Source organism: Magnolia sinica, chromosome 2 (genome assembly GCF_029962835.1).
Source record: "Magnolia sinica isolate HGM2019 chromosome 2, MsV1, whole genome shotgun sequence".
Classification (NCBI taxonomy): domain Eukaryota; kingdom Viridiplantae; phylum Streptophyta; class Magnoliopsida; order Magnoliales; family Magnoliaceae; genus Magnolia; species Magnolia sinica.
The window spans coordinates 135,331,581-135,352,338 of NC_080574.1; the positions used below are offsets into that span (position 1 = coordinate 135,331,581).

At 38.3% G+C, this 20,758-nt stretch overlaps 1 protein-coding gene across 12 annotated transcripts in view; it reads right to left on the reverse strand.

The window, feature by feature from the left end:
- The window catches only part of LOC131237782 (ATP-dependent DNA helicase homolog RECG, chloroplastic), an 82,015-nt gene that overhangs the window by 12,944 nt on the left and 48,313 nt on the right, over positions 1 to 20,758 (reverse strand). For 7 of the 12 annotated variants that reach the window (XR_009167418.1, XM_058235765.1, XM_058235768.1 and 4 more), the window contains 5 exons: positions 19,062 to 19,214; positions 18,841 to 18,979; positions 8,870 to 9,054; positions 6,873 to 6,956; positions 5,330 to 5,902 (listed from right to left, as the gene is read on the reverse strand). Coding sequence is in view for 11 of the 12 variants with exons in the window: in XM_058235765.1 (XP_058091748.1) it covers positions 5,330 to 5,902; positions 6,873 to 6,956; positions 8,870 to 9,054; positions 18,841 to 18,979; positions 19,062 to 19,214 (1,134 nt within the window). In the remaining variant the exon portion in view is untranslated. Of the gene's footprint in view, positions 1 to 5,329; positions 5,942 to 6,872; positions 6,957 to 8,869; positions 9,055 to 18,835; positions 18,980 to 19,061; positions 19,215 to 20,758 lie in introns of those variants that run through there. The other 5 variants (XM_058235764.1, XM_058235773.1, XM_058235769.1 and 2 more) reach the window with 5 other exon arrangements.

Sequence of the window (20,758 nt, forward strand, 5' to 3'; positions counted from 1 at the left end):
CTCTTTGTAATTTATGCTTTCATAGTGGATTTCTGTCGCTTTGTGCCGTAGTTTTTTCTCGCAAGGGTTTTCCATGTTTTGTGTTCTCTTGTGTTTGCTTGGCACTCTTGGATTGCTATCCTAGATCCATCTGTGTGATTCCGCAGCCCAATCCCCAACAAGTGGTATTAGAGATATCGTTGGGGCACAGATCAGGATTTACAGGATTAACATTAATGGGAAGCACTATATATGATATTGAGAAGTACTCGAGGAAAAATAACTTTTGAGTTATGGAAGATAAAGAAGATCAGTTCCGTAACCAAGCAAGGTGAAGATGGTGCTCTTGATGAGCGAAAGTCTACTATGACTGATGATGATTGGAATACCTTTGATAAGAAGGCATTATCCTCGATCCTTTTGTCTCACGGATGAAGTTCTCTACAATGTTTTGAGGAAGAAACTTGCGGCTAGTTTATGGGAAAATCCTTTGAAAAGCGCCTACACTTGAAGCTACAGTAGTATAACTTCAAGATGGCAGAGGGTGGAGATCTGGAGGCCCACATCAGCAACTATAATAAATTGGTTTGCAAACTGCTGGATATGGAGGAAGTAATCAAAGATGAAGAACAAGCATATATGTTGTTGAATTCTCTTCCGGCATTGTATGAGTCATTCAAGGACACAATGTGCACTGCAAACAAAACCCTGAATGTCGACACCATTATCTTTGCCCTTCAAGGGAATGCCATGAGAAAGCTAAACGGCGACATGGGGATATCTTCCGATGCACTGATTACGAGGAGCAGGAATATTGATCGAGGTACAAGATCCTCAAGACTTAGATCCAAATCCAAGGGTAAGGGCAAAGGAAAATTGAAGTGCTAGAACTGTGGGATGACTGGACACAAAAAAGGATTGTACCAGTCCTAAAGCGAAGAAAGAAAATTCAAAAGCTTCTTCTAAGGAGGCCAATTTGTCACATCTGATGAAGAGACAAGTGGTGGTGATGTTCTGTCAGTGTCTATGGTCGGACACTTGCATGACAATCTTAGACATGAGTGGATCCTGGACACAGGAGCATCATATCACATGACTCCTCATCGGAGTTGGTTCGCCAGTTATAAGGAATGCGATGGTGGACAGGTTTTTATGGACAATGACAATGTCTGTAATGTTGTGGCTATTGGTATTGTGAGCATCAAGATGTTTGATGGGATGGAGCATGCCTTGATTGATGCCAGGCACATTCCTGATATGAAGAAAAGTCTGATTTCTCTCGGTGCACTCGAGGCTATAGGGTGCAAGTTCACTGATATTGATGGTGTCCTTAAAGTTACAAAAGGGGCACTCGTGGTTATGAGAGTGCAAAGGCACAGAACCTTTACAGGTTGATCGAGAGCACTTCAGCAGGTGGAGCGGTAGCAACTGTTGCAGATTCCACGTCTATACGCATGTAACATGCTCGTCTGGGCCACATGAGCGAGCAGGGCATGAAGGTACTATCTAATCGTTGTTTGATTCTAGCTTTTAAGAATTCTGATTTAGATATATGTGAGCATTGCATATATGGTAAACAATCCAGATTATCTTTTAAAACTGGAAAACATGTATGAGGGAGTGCTTGATTATGTGCACTCTGACGTATGGGGGCCATCACCAGAAGTTTCCATTGGGGGTCGTCATGGTTTGTTTCATTCATTGACGACTACTCCAAAAAAGTTTGGGTTTACTTCATGAAACGTAAATTCGAAGTTTTCACCATATTCAAACAATGGAAGGCAATGGTGGAAAATCAGTTAGGGCGAAAAATAAAGGTTCTAAAGACGGACAATGGTGGAGAATTTACTTCCATTGGGCTATTTTGGTAAAAATCCCATACATTTTTACATACCAAAAGGCCCATTTCTACAATCATCCCCCTATAAAACAAACAATAGTATAATATAATATTGTAATCAAATGTAATTGATGTCACCACACAATTACAGGGTAACTAGCCATTACCCATTTCCAACCAATCACCGTTGTAATTGGAAAACCAAACAGGCCCTTAATCATCGACTCTTGCCATTGACTACCCCTTGTTGGTAAAAAATGTCTTAAATCTAGAAAAGTTCGACTAGCCCAAGAAAGTTCGGCTCGAAGTCCAGCAATAAGGTATATTGGAATTTCCATGATCCTCGACTCATCGAAGATCTACTTCAACTCGTCGAAGCTTACACAGACAGCACACGGACTGTGTAAATTTAAGGCGGTTTCCGGACTATTTCAAGTCGGTGCAAAAGTGGAGTTTCCTAAACTATAAATATGAGTTCCTAAGGCCTTTCTAAATCATGTTAAGGCTTTCTAAAGGTATTCTAAGGGTTTCTAGAAGGGGTTATAGGGTTTCAAAGGGTGTAGCAAGGGTGAGATTTGAGGTTGTTTGAATCGGGTAAGTCCTTTCTCTCTGTAATTTATGCTTTCATAGTGAATTTCTATCGCTTTGTGCCGTGGTTTTTTCTCACAAGGGTTTTCCATGTTAAATCTCTGTGTTCTCTTGTGTTTGCTTGGCGCTCTTGGATTGTTATCCTAGATTTCCATCTCTGTGTGATTCCACAGCCTAATCCTCAACACCCCTCTGTTCAATAAAGTGGAATAACGCTACCACATCCTCATTTAGAGCTATAAAGGATAGTCCAAGCAATCTTCCTTCTCTATCTAGAACATCCTTTGTCTAGTCGAGGTCTTCTTCCGGGAACGACCTTTCGGACGCCTTCAAATCAGGAAACCTAGATGCAACTATTAATAGAGCATTGATTCTATCGGGGTTCCCATTTCTCACATTTGTTATTTGTAGCAGAGTGACGTCCAAGGTCTCCAAAAGATCTTCCTCTAAGAAGCCAGAGACCTTCGGTTGTTCTTCGCTACTAACATCCAACTGGGATTCAATATCTATTAGCATCATCACTCTGCCCTCTTCCTCAGCCTCAATGCAATCTTTGTCGCTTTCCTTATCTTGTCCATGCTCCTCCTGATCTGAGGTGACTCCATCTAGGTGAATGAGTTGGCCTATCAAAGCATCATCGAAAGGCGATGAGTCTTCACAATCTTCTATCACCACGGGCATTGACTATGACGGACCACATGGAGTTGGTAAGATATAGCTCATAGACCACCTCTAGTTTAGGAAATGAGAGATTTTTGCTTTAAGGATATAAAACCTAAACCCGCCTAGGTCCCACATGTCGAGGTTGACAAGAGTGTCTTATGAGAGGCTTCCATCTCACAAGCATCAACCTCAACCTTGTGAGAGAGGACATGTTCGTCATCAACTGACGTATTGCAATACATGTCATCCGTCGACGACTACCTAGCATGAGGGGGTTTCTTGATGACGCCACACGTAGGCATCTCAGTAAAGGGGGGCAGAGATCGTATCTTGGAAGCGCCACATAGCTCTGACGCCACCCTCGTCAGAGTACTGCATGGCTTAAGGAAGCTTCATGGCACCTTCTCGCATCCCAAAGAAGGTTTGGACTCCCTAACCTCTATCACAATCGCAGACGGAGCCTTCACATCCTCTCGAACTGCTTGTACCTCCCGAGCCTTCCATCGAGCCTTGACCACTGTACCGGGTTTTAATGGAGATAACTTCTTTTTTTTTTTAGAATAGTCCACAGGAAAGAATCTCCTCTTCATCTTGGATTTCATGTCTTCCCAATTCAATATCAAAGGAAGACCACATAGTTGCAACTCCATCTCAACTGAATTCCACAAAATTTGAGCAGATCCTCTCAACTTCAAAGCTATGAACTTTTTGACTGACTTGAGCCAGTCTAGGAAAATACCAAGGTCAAGGTTCCCATCATAGCCAGGGATCTCAACCTTCATGTGCTTTGAAGGATCATCAGGGGATGGCGGTTGTCCCAATTCTTTCTTTCTTTTTTTGAAAGGTGAGAACACACACTCTTATACCCCCACACACACATGGGTTCTCGAACCCATAACCTCAGAGTTGAAAGACATGGTGTCTACCACTGAGCCATGAGTAGAGACCCCAATTTTTTTATTTTTTTTTAATGGATATTCATGAAAGGGACCACAAGAGAACATGATCCTTCCCAAGGGTACAAGGGTTGATGATACCTAGAGTAACTATCATCCTCATATCCAAATGTATCATTACCACTGCTTGTCATAACTAATAGGACCTCAAGATGCATAGAAGTGGGCATTGCTTGCTTCCATGTATGCTTTCAGATCGGGCTTTTCAAAAACTTCATTGACATGTGCATCGGAGTTATCTCCCCCATGGCTTTGTGCGCTCAGCCCATATGATACTCATTTGTAATGGTTTGAAATTTCTACAAAATCCAATTTCAAGACATCATCTTGGTTGCTACTCGCCATCTTAGGACCATCTTGATTCCACCACCTTGGGTACCTTTTAATTGAGCTTCGTCACACATGAACAAATATATTACATGGTTGGTATTGCATCACAAATGTGTGTGTATCCCTTGCCATCAAGACATGGAGACAACTGATCATTTGTTGATGCATGGAAACTTTACGATGAACATTTGGTGGACGTTTTTTGAACAATTCAGGTTGTGATGGGTTGGGTGATGCCTAGGACGATTGAGACTTTCTTTAAGGTGTGGGACGAGGGTTTTCTTGTATGAGAATGAAGATCTTGTTGAGTCTACTAGTGGGGCTTTGGACAGTCCAGAAGGAGCACAAAAACATGACGTTTCACAACGAAGCAACGGAACCAGAAAGAGTCATCCGAAAAGCTCACGGAAAGTAGGCACTTGGGCTGTTTCCTTAAGGGCCTTTAGAAGGTGTTGTAAAGAACATTTGAGGAAAGTATTCTATTTAGAGACAGATAACCTCTCATCACCCATCTCATCAAGTTGTTATGGCATTTGCTCTCTGAGCCTTTAGGGTTGTTCCCTATTGTTTTTTGTTTTCAGCTAATGAAGTTTTGTTGTCAAAAAAAAAAAAACTGTTCACAGAGCATTATTTTTAGGAATTTCAAAGACATTATTTTTGTCCATTAAGATTATTACGATTTTCAAGCATTGTTTTGAAGCCCATTAAGTTGCTCCCTTACATATGCAAAACACTAATGAAGAAATTACATACAGGTATCAAGATAGGAAGCATAATAGCATCACAAGCCTCAGCAAAGGTATGGTATGTTGTGGTGCATGACTACATACATGAGGGATCCAAAAAACAATTTGAATGCTGAGGCTCAGAAACCTACAACTACTCTCTATATAGAAGTTACTTGTAGACTAGTGCATAAAATGCACTCATACTACATCCAAACTAAAGATCAGAATCAAAGTGATGATATTACCAATGCAGCAAGATGAGCTTCTTGTAAAATGTTTCCATCGATCTCCAATCTGGCTATCGGAAAGTCTGGAAGGTGTCCTGACTGCTTTTTACCAAGCAAGTTGCCAGGCCCACGAAGCATAAGGTCCATGTTCGCCAGGTAAAATCCATCGCATGACTTTTCAAGTACTTTCAATCGATTAAGAGCCCCAGAAGAAGATGCTAAGAAAACACATTTCGACTTTTTGGTTCCCCGTCCGACTCGTCCTCTCAGCTGGTGCAACTGGGCTATTCCAAACCTCTCAGCATTCATAACAACCATCATTGATGCATCGGGAACATCAACCCCGATCTCAATCACTTGAGTTGAAAGCAGTATGTGTGTTTCTCCAGATCTAAACCGCCGTAATGCTTCATCTTTCTCATCACTCTTCATGCGCCCATGTAATAACCCACATTGGTAATCCTCAAACTTGGCAGATATGGACTCAAGATCTGCAGCAGCAGCATGGAGCTGGGGCAGTTGCTCAGATTCTTCTATCACTGGATACACAAGATATACTTTTCCTTCTCGAAGTAACTCTTCCCGCATCATCTGTATACATACTTACAAGAAACCTTAAAAGTGGCACGCCTATATGAGGAAAAAGGATATCCTTGAAGACTGGTCAGTTCTGCCAGAGCCCATACCAGGGAATCAAAAGTCGGTTTCAGAATGTCACTCTCCTGGGGAGGCAGGGAACCAAAATTGCTATAACTCATTCCAACTGGTCCAAAAATATCCCTGTATCAGGAGGTTGACTCTGAATGGTGTGCTGAAACCAAGTTAAATCAGGTGCTTCAACTCATTTCCAGCTGAGTTTTGATTCCATGGACAATATAGATCTACTATCATGAAAAAATCTATTCATGATGTTGCTACCTTAATAGCAGTACTGCATAAAAAGACCAACCAATATTCTCTCTTTGGTAGCAATTTTCACTTTGATGATTTAGGAATATACTCAGAATTTCAGTTTGTACAACTGGGGCCCATGGTCTAGTGATACAAACAATTGGCCTGTTCTGACCCATAGATGGACCCTGCTCAAAAAGTCTCCTTTGGTATGGGAATCTTAAATTCTCATTTTGTGTCCTGTGTATAGACAGTTAAGATGAGAAGTAGAGCGGTGGTCCACATCTTATTGCAAATAGGCCTATGAGTGGTAGCTAGGACCTTATAATCTGGGAGATTTTTTGCATGTGATCCATCTATCGTGGGTCTCAACAGACCAAGGATCGAGGATCATATGATTGCTCTTATTCAATATTACATTATCATTCCCTATGTTCCAACGGAAAGCTTGAAAAGAGCTTAAAAAACTCACATATACTTAAAACATATTTACACATAACAAATTCTCCAAATATTTACAATGATTTATGGAGATAAATGGATTACTTGTTTTTTTTTCGTTTCTTTCTTTTTCTTTTTTCCAAGTTTGGGTAAGCTGAGATAGCCCGTTATACTCTTCAGAGCTTATCAGAACATAGTTGCTTAAGTAGAAAGAAACAAGCACTATTACCTGGTAAACATCTTCAAAGCCACTCTCATTTCCTTCAAGAACAAATGTCTCCACAGGTTTTCTTCCAGGAGGTAAATCTGTTATCTGTCAAATAAGAAAAATCCAGCAATGATGGTCAGAAGATCAAGACCAAACTGAGAGAGGAACCAAACTGCTATGGACCATAAGAAAATTTGATGCTAATGGCAGGAAAAAAATTATCACAATGAAGATTTTGCTACTTGTTGGGCGTTTAAACAAGCACAAATTATGGATGACTGAACCGCGAAGGAAAAGCAGTTGTAGTTAGAAGAACAATACAGATATACTTAGTTATAAGAAATGATTTACCTACCGTTTCTTAATACATACATCCTTTTTGGTATTAGAAAAATAGAAACATGTATTATGTTAATACCAGTAGAAAGAAAGGGTGCATGTACCAAAAAGAGGGTGTAGATATCACTTGATCCAGTTCCCTTTAACCATCAAATGTATATTTTCAAGGGCTGTCATTGCATATTGGAAAGGAGGACATCAGTTACTAGTAAACAGTAACGCTTACTGTGACCCACTGGGTTAAAAACAATGACAGCCAGTTTTGGTCAGAAATTTATAGGACAGTTGCCAGTTAACAACCATGTAAATCAAGAGCAGGAATCGCCAATAGGAGCACACGTGAAGAACAATGGAACCAAAAAAGTGCAAGATTTTTTATTTTATTTTTAATCCTTTGTAGTAACCTGTAAAATCCCAAGAATAGCAAGTGAAGTCGACATACCAAAACAAGGCACCCATCAAGCCTTGAATTGTTCCTGGCATATTAACATATACCCTTTTGTACTATCCTCACAAAAAACTTTCATTTTATTGTGATTACTGGAGGTAATTATTTGCATTTAATGACATGGTGGTGATTTACAGTCAATTTATTTTCTATCTTCTCCATTCAAAAATGGCCATTACGTAACAGTAATGGTGGGAACCATTAACGCGTTACAGGGTTGTAACAGCCATTACAGAAAAAATGGCCCGTGACGGAGTGTAACAGCCTGTAATGGCCATTATGGGGCTGATACATTTTTTTTTAATGCCTGTAACAGCCATTGTGGCCCATATTATAACAGTAACAGCGGTGGCCATTATGGCCATCACTACTGCTATTGAAAACCTTGTTTAGCATTATGTGCTCTATCGTATCACAATTTAAAGCAATTCAATTTAACCTATGCTGCCCCATTACAATCTAATAAAAATCTGGTCACCCAAGTAGTCTGAGGAAAGTCCATATCTTTTCATATTCTATCAATGGAGAGAAATAGCAGTACACTGATTTCAAAAATTACCACTTGTCACCCAATTACAATACTGGACATTTATCTACCATTCAAGTATTCATAGATAAGATTAATCAAATTTAGCTGTTTGCATAAATTTAGAAGCAAATAATTGTGTTCAACAAGATAAAAAAAACCTAAAGAAACAAAATAAATCAGTTCAGCAGGATTTTAAAAAAAAAAAAATGTCATCTCCAAATCCTATAGGAGCAAAAATTACTACTATAAGGAACTAAAGTTGAATCAAAGATGTTCACTAGAAGCTTAAATGCTTCACAATATCTTATAACCAAAGAAATCCAGTTTTCTTAAGGTTACCACTGGCTCATTTAGATGGACCATCAAATTAACTAGCAATAATTGTTTGGATAGAGTGTAAATAACTAAAATGAAGTTTCCTTAGGATTCATATTGAGGTGCAGAGCTCCAAATTGCAATTAGATTTGCCCTCAAGCCAGACTGGAAGAAATGCCCTGCATGTGAAGGGCCACTTCCTTGTTGTGAATAATATGGAACGCCATTTATATTCTTAATATCTCCTCTTGATTGAGCTGGATGTTCATGACTCAACACGTCCATCCAACACAGCCCAAAGAAAAGTAGTGCAGTCACTAACAAGTGATACTGAGCAACCATATTTCATTTTAAAGATTGAAGATATGAGATGGAAGCTCCACATACTTGGGTTAGAGACATATCTCCATATAAAGCCAGAGCAAGTGTCCTTGGAATAGGAGTGGCTGACATAGAAAGAATATGAGGCGCCATGTAAGCTTTCTCTGTTGATGACTCATTCCAACTCGTAGCACTTGTTCTGAAGTTTGACGAAACAGAGTATAACTGCACCATGAGAGTTCTATTCACCTCTAGAGAAATAAAATAATAAAAGTAAAAACTATAATGGCATCATGAGAGTTTCATTCAACTGCAGTGGTATGAAATAGTAGCAAGTTTATATATATATATATATATAACACTGTTGAAAACTGTAATGCTTATTTTCAGTAATGGAACTAGGGTAAAATTGAAATGGCCTGTTGCAGTAAGGAAACACAATTAAATATGGAGCAAGTGATCAACTTTTGAAATCTTCGATCGATGATTCATGAGTAGAAAGACTGGATGTTGCCCATAGAATTCGAGCTAGGTGGAAGAAATCGAGATGTGCCTCTGGAGTATTTTGTGATCATTGTATACCAATCAAACTAAGGGGAAATTTTATCAGATAACTATAAGATTAGTCGTGCTTTATAGGACAAAATGCTAGGTAGTTAAGTAAAAACATGTTCATAGGATGGACGTAGCTGAAATGATGACGTTAAGATGGATGACTAGTAAGATGAGGAAGGATAGAATGAGAAACGAATACATTCAAGGAAACTTTGGAGTAGCACAAATACATAATAAGATGGGGGAAAAGTACACTTAGATGGTTGGGTCATGTAAAATGGAGACCACGAACAACACCAGTTAGGAGTGCATTGGTGCAAGTTGAAGGCTCTTAAAGGGCAAGGGGAAGGCCTAAAATGACGTGGGTGGAGGTAATAAGAAAAGACTTGATGACGTATGGTCTACTTGAAGTTATGGCCCTTAATAGAGTGGAATGGTGGAATGGGATTCGTGTAGTTGACCCAAATTAGTCGGGGTATGGCTTGGATGATGACGACGTCTCCTTTCCACCATGCTATATACATTCATTTTATCTAAGTTGCTCAAATAGAAATAGTTGAATCGGCATTATAGTCCATCACTATTATCAATTTCCCTGACACCTTGACTTTTGGATATTGATGTTGAAGTTAGGTAGCTAGATGGTCAGAGAACTATTGCCAAACCGTCATTAGAATAGGTGATTCCAAAAAGCTAGGAGAAGGTTTTTTATGATGACAATGATAATGTGGTGCACCTTATTGGACCGCTTGGGTTCTCATGTCATTTGCTTTTTTGGGGGCTTAAACATGTGTTGGGTTAAGGTCATAGGCTAATGTAATACAATAACTTAAGGGTGAAAAGCATACTCGTATCCTCTCTCTCTGCAACATGGTATCAAAGCACCATTGATCTAGTACATTGTTTCATATTTCCTTTTCAAGTTTCCTTTTCTTTGATTCTGCTTCCATCTCCTAGAGGTGGAAACCTAAATTCATTTTTATCATTATCCCACCATTTGGTAAGTGGTGTTATCATATTTTGTGAAAGTGTATAATGCGGAAACCAGACCATTCAAAGTATATCGACGCAGGAGGCGTGCGTTACCCATGTCAATGTGGTTAGATGACGGGTACGGGTTGGGTCTCTAAAGGTTGAAGAACTTACACATGTATTCGTGACATGTGTAAGTTACTTGAAGGATATATTTGGACCATTGGATCATCGCGGCCCACTTTCATTGCGCTATCATTGAGGCAATTAGATTTTAGTTTATCTTATGAATATTTTATTTATTTGAGTTTTCAGACAACATGCGCACACATTTTTGTGCAAATTTCTCTTTTTTAAAAAACTTTTTTTACTGGGGTATTTTGGTCATTTAGTGTAATTACGAATTTATAAGGGTCTTTTACTCTAAACCTAAGGAGGCTATGTTATGTTTATGAAAAGAAAGAGAGCTTTTGCTTCTTCAAGACCAGATGATCACATCTTCGACTTCCAGTAATTGGAAGAGGGTGTGAGGCCCAGGGAAGTGATTTATCATCTTCTTCTTCTTTCTCCTTCTTTCTCTTCTCAAGGTACTTTCTTCTTTAAGCCTTTTTTCTTCATTTTCTTCTAAATTCTCTAGATTTAGAAGCCAATTCCTTTTCTTTTCAACTCAAATGTTTAGATCTTGGAAGATTTTCATCCCCACATTTACATATTTTGACCTTCTTCAAATCTCAAAACCCGAGGCCCTAGATTTGAAGAACCATCAATTTTATTTTTATTTTTTCTAAATTTTTCAAATTTTCCAATCCAGAAAATTCCTATTTCCTGGATTAGAAAATCCACTTGGATCGTTAGACGGACCTATTGTAAGACGAAAGTCCTATCTTTCGTCGGATCCGATTAAATTCAAAATTTAAACTTCAATACAACGTGTTTGTGATGGATGGCCATGATCATTGCTACATTCTCCTTATTTCCTTCTTATATTTATGATGTATAAAGCTGATTTTTATTATTTGTTGTTAAAAATTAAATCTGCCACTTTCAAATACCACATTCACTTATGGTTGGATTAGGTCGTCCTACATCAGTGTGTGAGGCCCGCTTTCATACACTACCACCATCAAGGGTCAAAGTAGACCATCATGCGTCGATGGTCAGATCTACAGTCAAATTTGAAGATAAAAGTTTGTGGAAGTTGTTTATGATCAAGATTGAAAAAAAATAATAATAATAATAAATAATTAATAATAAAAATAAAAATCTTCTTCAACAAAAAAATATAAATAAATAAATAAATACAAGCCCCAACCAAGGCAACACAAATATCAACAAGTCCTTCAGAAAAAATATTCAAAAAAGAATTGAAGAATAATAAGAAGAAAAGAAAAGATGAAGGGAAAAGAAAGAAAAAAAAAGGTGAGAAGAAGAAACCCTAGAAGAAGAAGAAGAAAAAGAAAAAAAGAAACCCTAAAATAACAAACCCTAGGAGCACTTAGGCTCTGATATCATATTAAATGGCCACATCTTAAGGGCCTATGAGAAGCTACAATGAGGAGGAGAACAAAGATGGAAGAGAGAAACAATGAGAGAGTGAGACAAACCCTAGCATAAGAATTTCCAGCAACAACTTCAATTGAACAACAAAAAAATCAATAAGGGCTTCAACTACATATCAAAGAGGCTTCAAATCCAACAACAAATGATGCAAAATCCTTTAAAAAATCAAACCGCAAGCCACCCTCTTCTCATGAATCACAACAAGTTATAGAGGAAAAAAAAAAAATGAAAAAGGAGAATGAAGGAGGAAGGGGAAAGGGTTAATAAGAAATTGTTGTTGTGTCGGGAAGGAAGGGAACTGCCACTTGCAAAAGAATGAGGGGCGAAGGGAAAAAGATTAATAAGAAGTTGTAGTGTAAGGAAAGAGCGAAAGAGGAAAGAATGAAGGAGTAAGGGAAAAGGGTTAACAAGAAGCTGCTGTTGTGTAACATCCCAAAATTTTCGTGACCCAAGTAAATTCTCGTGCCCAAGAATTCCGAGTGTTAATAATGTACAAATTGGATGCTTTAAAAATCACACCATTTTTATTTATTTTTAGATCACATCTAGTTACATTCATGAAGGATTATTCACGATAATAAAACCGACTGTATTTATTATTTCATTCAACAAAGTATCAAATGCCCTCTCAATGGGAGTTTATTACATTATCGAGTTTGCAACGGAAATATAAAACTAAATTATAAAACTATCTTCTTATTCATTAAGTAAAATCTTCCACAAGGAGATGGTCCTCTGGGTCTTCAATCTATACATCTCCTATATCATTTGTACGGTTGGAGAGAATCAATGCCCTACTCATAGTGATGGTCATCCTTTAAGATTATGGATAATTCAAGAGATTCATAAGAGTAATGTAAGGGTTCTGATACGTCTCGTACTCTACTACTACCAGAGGTATCGGTATGCGCAAACAACCCATATGAGATGCATGCCTAGCAAAGTATGTGTGGTGCATCACACTTAGCGATCATCACAATGTGAAAAATAATTTAGAGCTATCCGACTCACCCGGCATCCCATACTACAAAGATTTGTCGGTGTTTCCAACGTTAATGTGGATTTACGCGAACATCCCAAAGGGGCACAACACATGGATCAGATCAATTATGTGACACGATTTGTTCATGGAAAGACTATTTGCGACATCCAAATCCCGGAAGTAATGTTACACGCGTTGCGAATTACTTACATCGATTTGTGCACCACTACTCAAAATCAATGGAATTACTTGTCGATCAAAGGGGCCGCTACCCGAACCGCATTACGTCCACGATATTTATTTGATCGCAAGAAGTGGGATTTCTAACATAGTACTTGCACCAAAGAGGAAATAAATTAAATCATGGGAGTTTTGAAATTCCAAGACACATGCCCAACCTATAAAGGTAGATAGCACAAGGCTAACAAAATAAGGAAGAGAGTAGCAATGGCTAACTCAACAAAGAGGAGAGTAGCAAGGGCTAACTTAACAAAAGAGGGGAGCAGCAAGGGCTAACTCAACAAAATTGGTAAAGACAAGGGCGAGGCTTGTATCCATCGCCCCACATAAATTAATAAAGATCACGTATAATTAAAATCATACCTTATCCATAATTCCCAAAGGATAAATAATTGTTGGTGGTAAATCAAACAATTGCAGTGAGAATTATAGTAACATGAAAGCTAAGCATGTAAAAGGCAAGATAAATCGTATCAACTTAAATCAAGGTAAGCTTAAAGGAATCCTTCACCTTCGTCTTAGATCTAAACCTTAAGTAAATACCCATGTAGGAAAGCTTCTACATGAAAAGCTTCCACATGAATCATGGCATCGCTTGAGCAAGAGGGAGACATCATACATATGGAGAAGGAAGAGGGCGTCTAGGCTTCTCTCTCTCTCTCTCTCTCTCTCTCTCTCTCTCTCATACATATGGAGAAGGAAGAGGGCGTCTAGGCCTCTCTCTCTCTCTCTCTCTCTCTCTCTCTCTCTCCTTGGGAATGTGAGTGAGAGAGGAGAATGGGCATGTGAGAGGGGTGTGTTTTACATCCCACTTGGATTGGGTTTCTCCAATTTTCCTTTTTTGACGATCTTTCTTTAAATCTAATTCGTTCACTGTGTCAGGGTCGTCGAATAGAGCCAGGTATGTGATTTTCTTGGTGATCCGAAATTTAGATTGACCTACCTTGAAAATTCTCTTAACAGGTGCCAAAACGAACTTGATCTCAATTAACGGTCCACATTTAATGATCAGGGCCCAATTTTAGGAAAAATGTGTAGTCAGGATAGATAAACGGTTGGACAAATTTTGGTGGTTGATCGATGGTGGAAAAAACCTAAATCTAAAATTTCACATTTTGTACCAAAAGGAAGGAACTAGCTTCAACTTTCAACAGTGTACGATCATAAATCGAGGCCTAAATTTTATATAACCCCATAGTCATATGAGATCAAAGTGTGATCTAAATTTGAGTTACAACGGACAGAAGTGGTTAAATCAGAAGATCCAGATTTACAAGAAGTTGGTAGGCCTTGACAGGATAACTTCGCGTCTAAGGAAAAGCACACCAAAGTAGGGTCTTTATATTTCACACTTGGTCCATCTTATGGGCAATTCAAGTCGTTCATATGAAGTAAAATATCCTATTACGACTACGCACGAGGTTTCTTCACTCGATGGACACCAAAATCAACAGTTACAAGGCTAATTTGTCAATTGGGCCACTTTTACAATGATCTAAGGGCTAAAATTTGACATGTATAGTTAATTTATGATACATAGGCATGGTATAAAATTTCACATCAAACGGATGGTGGGAACCATGTGATCTAGAATTCAGGGGTCTAGGTTAATGGCATTTTCGTAATTATTACTGATATGAGAGTTTTGGAAAATCTAATGGTTCTACATGGTTATAGACACATTTCTAAGTAATTCTTACAAAAGAACTTATATCTAAATTATTATAAATAAGAAATTATTCACCAAACTAATTAAGGGAATGTACATATATCAATCGACATAATGGATGGTCAGATGACATGTTAAATATAGAAAAACTTGATGGTTATTACTCTGATCATGTATTTAAGTGCGTGTACAGTCAGTTTTGTAAACGGAAGATCAGAAGTGAATTTTTAGAGTGATCAAGAGGTAAAACATGTATACTATTAGATTCAAGTGACTTATTCACATGTGTAAGTTTCTCAGATTGTAGTTTTGATGGTGGGTTAAACATATTCATAGGTGGTGAATAAGATGAACAGATCATAATCTCAATTTGATATGTGCACAAGTGGATGCTAAGATCAAGTAGCTAGTTTATTATGATCAGGTGATCCAAACTTAGAATGAACGGTCAGATATCTTTACCTAGCGGTGAATAGTTGACTGAACAGTTGGTTATGATGGACAAGTGAGAATACTTGGGTATATGATGATCCTATCTCAAAATCAACGGTCAGATGGCTTGATATATGAATGGAGATTATTACCAACGGTCAGATTCGTGTTGGAGAATGGATGTAAGGTAAGGATAGCTAGACTGGTATCGTACACATGTACATAATAAGTTAAATTTCATGGTAACACTCGAGAACTTTCAATACTCGGGTATTGAAAAGTTCAGGGTGTTACATGTTGTGTCGAGAAGAAAGGGAACCGCCACTTGCTAAAGATTGAAGGGCGAAAGGAAAAAGATTAATAAGAAATTGTAGTGTAAGGAAGGAAAGAGGGAAAGAGGAAAGAAAAAAAGATTAAGGCAACGAGCCGTCAAAGATTAGGAAGGGAAGGAAGGGAAACACCACCTGTTGAGAAAGATCAGAAGAAGAAAACTCATGGAGTTAAGAGGAAGCAGAATGAAAGAAAGAAGGGGAAAAAAAAAAGGAAGAAAAAGAAGGGAACCACCGAGGATTTGGAAGGGAAACAAAAAAAAAACCCAAAAATATGGCCTAATAGAAAAAAATCAGCAAATCTTATCCAAAGAAACACAAAATCTGCTTTAATAATTATATATATATATATATATATATATATATATATATAAACCAGTGTTTTCAGTAGCGTGCGTAGCGTAGCGGTAGTGTACACTACGTAGCGTAGCGTAGCAAAATCGCTACGTAGCGTAACAGGTAGCGTATATCCCCTGTAGCGTGCGCTACAGGGGTTGTAGCGTACACTATGGCTTCATAGCGTGTAGCGCAGGTAGCGTGCGCTACCTGTAATCAGTGTTCATAATATCGATATTATCGGCCGATAATATCGGTATCGGCAGTCAGCGATACGAAACCCCCAAAAAATACTGAAAAATACTGAAAAAATGCCAAACTTCCATTTATCATGCGATATATCACAAAATATCATGAGATATCGCCGATATATCACACGATAAGGCCTGATATTGCAAATTTTTGCGTAGGACTGTAGCCGTGTGACATCTGGCGACATCTCATCCACATCCAATCCAGAAATTCCGAAAAAAAAAAAAACACTTACCTGTTCAATCCGCCTAAGAGAGTAGCTTTCAACTGGATTTGGGCGAAATCCACAGAAATCCTCTTTGAAATCCGGAGAAATCATTGCCGATATCTGAGAAATCATCAATTTGGGAGAGATTTTAGGGTTTCGGAATGTCGGAACCCTATCTGTGTCGAAAAAAAGGGCGTGCGAGCCTTTTTTAAAGGTATTTGCATTGGTTGGTGTACCGCACACCACGAGCTTACTGGCGCGTTGACGTCACCAAGTTTTGTGGGTCCCATCATAAGGTATGCATTATATCCAAACCGTTCATCCATTTGTTGGGCTCGTCGTAAGGCTTGACCCGAAAAATAAGACAGATACAAAGATCATGTGGACCACACTGCAAAGAGCGGTTAGAGATTGAACGTCTACCATTGAAACCATTTTAAGGTCACAAAATTTTTGGATCAATATGATATTTGTTTTTCCTCTTCATCCAGGTCTGTGTGACCTAATGAACAGATTGGATGGAAAATAAAAGTTATGGTGGGCCCTACGAATGTTTTAATGGTGAGAATCACTGTCCCACTGTTATCTGTGATGTGGTCCACTTGAGCTTTGGATATGACTCATTTTTGGGATCATCAACTAAAATGATCTCTCCAAATGGTTGAACGGTGTGGATATAATAAATACATTATTGTGGGGCCTATATAACTTTGAACCGTCAATGCAACTCGAGCTCGGGAGTGACAGTGCTCACCTTCGGACGTGAATTTCCTGCGAAACCGTTTTGCAGGCACTTCCTGCGCAAGGATGCTGGGTGGGGCCCAATGAGATGTTTATGAGAAATCCACCCCATTCATAAGTTTTTCCAGCTCATTTTAGAACATGTGACCAAAAATGAGGCTTATCCAACATTCAAGTGGGCCACACGAGTGGAAAAAGTGGGCATTTAGTGAGCACCGTTGAAGCATTCTTATGGCCAAAAAAGTTTTGTATCAGGCTATCTTTTGGGTGTTTTCACTTTATCACATTTGTAAAGACCATATGAACAGTTTGGATAGCATATAAATAGTAAAGACCGTATGAACGGTTTAGATAGCATACAAAATAACTTGGTCTTTTCAGTTTTTTCCCGATTTTTTCCCTTTTAAAATGCCGGTTACTGTCGGTTTTATGTTCTTTATACTTGTATTGTACTTAATGCTCTTAACTTAGGGATTTTTATTTTGAAGAATGTGACATTTATATATTTTACTTTTTTTCTTACTATTTAATATTTATCATATATATATATATATATATATATATATATATATATATATATATATATATATATATATATATATAAAATTAAAAAAATAGAAGTATTGTGTAGCTTACGCTACACGCTACGGAGGGTTGAACGCTACGCAACACGCTACCGCTATTGAAAACACTGATATAAACTAGCAAACCTTGGCCAAGGCAACACAAAAATCGATTTCAACAAAAAAAAAAAAAAAAAAAAATCCAGCAAAACCTGGCCAAGGCAACACAAAAATCTGCTTCAACAAAAAAATATATACATAACAAAACCTAGCCAAGGCAACACAAAAATCTGCTTCAACAAAAAAGAAAAAAAAAAAAAAAAAATTCTAACAAAACCTAGCTAAGGCAACACAAAAATCTGCTTCAACGGAAAAAATCTAGTAAACCTTGGCCAAGGCAACACAAAAATCTACTTCAACAACAACAACAACAAAAATCAGCAAACCCCAACCAAGGCAACACAAAAATCAGCAAGTCCTTCAGAAAAAATCTTCAAAAAAGAATTGAAGAATAATACGAAGAAAAAAAAAGTGAAGGGAAGGGAAAAGAAAAAATTAAAAAAAAAACCATAAAGTAACAATCCCTAGGAGCACTTAGGCTCTAATACCATATTAAACGGCTACATCTTAAGGGCCTATGAGAAGCCACAATAAGGAGGAGAAGAAAGATGGAAGAGAAAAACAATGAGAGTGAGAGGATGGAGAGGTAACAAGAACATGAGATCTTAAGGTGTATTGAAACCCTTACTCTCTACCTTTATTTATAATAGTAAAACGTGAATGGGCTCTATTACATGGACTTGTGAATGGGCTATGGGCTATGGGCCTTATTATGTGGACTTGGGTCCTATGGACCTTATTCAACTATCAACGCTCCCCCTCGAGTTAGAGCATCCTAATGAGGCCCAACTTGGAACAAGGGCCAATATAAGCAAACCTAAGAAAGAAAGAAATTTTTCTCTAACATACTGCAAACACTTTCAAGACTATTTTGTAACTACACACATACCACTTCCCCTCTTTGTAACTACAGGCCCATCTAAAGTATTCCAATATCAGAAACTACTAAGACATCACTTAACCCACACTTTTAAGCACATTCTAAAACTATAATTGCCAATCATTAATTTAGTCTAGAGAATTTATGCCAAAATATATACACATGGTTAATGAAAACTACAGCAGTGGACCACCTTACTGCTAAACATTCCCCTCTGGATCACGCCGAAGCGATGTTGCTCATCCACCACAGCAATCCGTAATGCTGCAAATTCCACACTATCAGTTATTAGGCTGTGCGTCCCAATAACCAGTGCTATATCTCCACTATGAAGACCCTGTCAACCAACAAGCATCAACGTCAAAATCTAACAAGATTTGTGCACATTAAATACAAGAATATTACAGATTAATGCGTGCCTTGCGGATTACTCGTGATTGCTTCGTAGGAGTTGACCCTGTTAGTAGAGCAATGGAAGGCTTACACTCTTCCATATCTAAATTCTCTATCAAACCAAGGAAGTGCTCATAGTGTTGAATAGCAAGTAGCTCTGTCGGAACCATGAAAGCTGCCTACAGTTGAGACCCAGTAAATTTGACAATCAGCAAGAAGTAGCTAATCAGCACAATAACTATATTTCCAACAACTGCCCATCTTAGTGTGCCAAGTCCAATTAAACTACGAAACTATTTTAAAAGTGGATTGGGTTATGCCAAAGTCAGTTGAAGATGTTTTTGGGCTTGGAATGGCTCACCTCTTCCTAAGAAAAAATTAGTCATTTGGCACCTTTTGATGCTAGTTATTTTGTGGAATATTTGGGGAACGCAATAAGCAGTGTTTTATGAACAAACATGATTCTTGGGAAGAAGTTCCTCCAAGAGAGGTGTTAGAATGGGCAGCTGGGATTAAAAATCTACTTTTGTTGTGCCCATTCTTGGGATGTAATTTTGGCCTGTATTCTTCGCTGCTTTGAATTTCTTAACAAACCTATTATCCTTCAAAAACAAAAATAAGGAAGAGGGTACCAATAAACATTTTTTTAAAAATGCATCTAGGTAGAGAAAAATAATTACTTGTTGTAAAAGATGTCCGACTGAGACCAACTTAGCTAAACACATTGGCCAACTGGTCCAGCTGTCTACACACATGAACAAAGAAATACTTGTCCTATAGGTAAGGGCTTGGCTCACATACAAAAGAACGTCTCTCAAGGTTCCAAGTTCCAACTGGTTGGAACTTGGAACTAGCCCAGGAAACTCCACTCACAAAATCCTTCCCTACAATCAAGGATCCAAAGAACACATTCACAAAAATACTTGATCCTCAATGAAAAGCTATAGCCTTTGCCACCATCACCATCCCCTAGCACCAGACCCAAATAGGATTTATGAGTGAGACCTTTTTCATCTCCAATCATTCCTGCAATGTTGCTAGGGCCCGTATTACCAAGAGAACCATCATCATTCAATTTCCAAACCCCAGGAAGAGGATTTCCAAGAGCTCATTTGTTTAAAATTTGCCACTTTACCATTGGCCATCAATTCCAACCATGAAGGAGATCCACAGCCATGATCCCATGAAATGCCAGTCACTCTAAACTCTAAAGCGTGTCAACATAATATTCCTTTTTTCTTTTTTTTTTTCTTTTTTTCTTTCTTTTTTTTCCTTTTTTGAGAATTAACAGAATAGTTGATTTCTTCAGTAATTTTATCAACCAAAAGCCGATATAGTCTCAACAATTGCCTATTCTCTTCTCACACTTCCTAACAAAAAGGTGAAAGTAAGCATCCGCCATAAGATCCTCCCTCTTCTTGATTGGAAGCCCTCCCTAACTCTGAAAAGGATCCAGGAGTACCTTAGAAGACCCAATGGATGACAAAAATACTAAAACCAAATGGATCTACAATGGGCAATGAAGGGACAAATGATGCACCACTTCTACCTTCTCACACATAAACCGTATAGTAGCAACATGATGCTCCCTATCATTTGAAGTGGCCACTCTGAGGAATTTAAACCGATCAAAAAGAAGGGGCTGAGGACCTTACAATTCATCTCAAATCCATGACAAGTAGTCACATTCTGCATAGTTACAACAAAAGCACAAATATTTAAA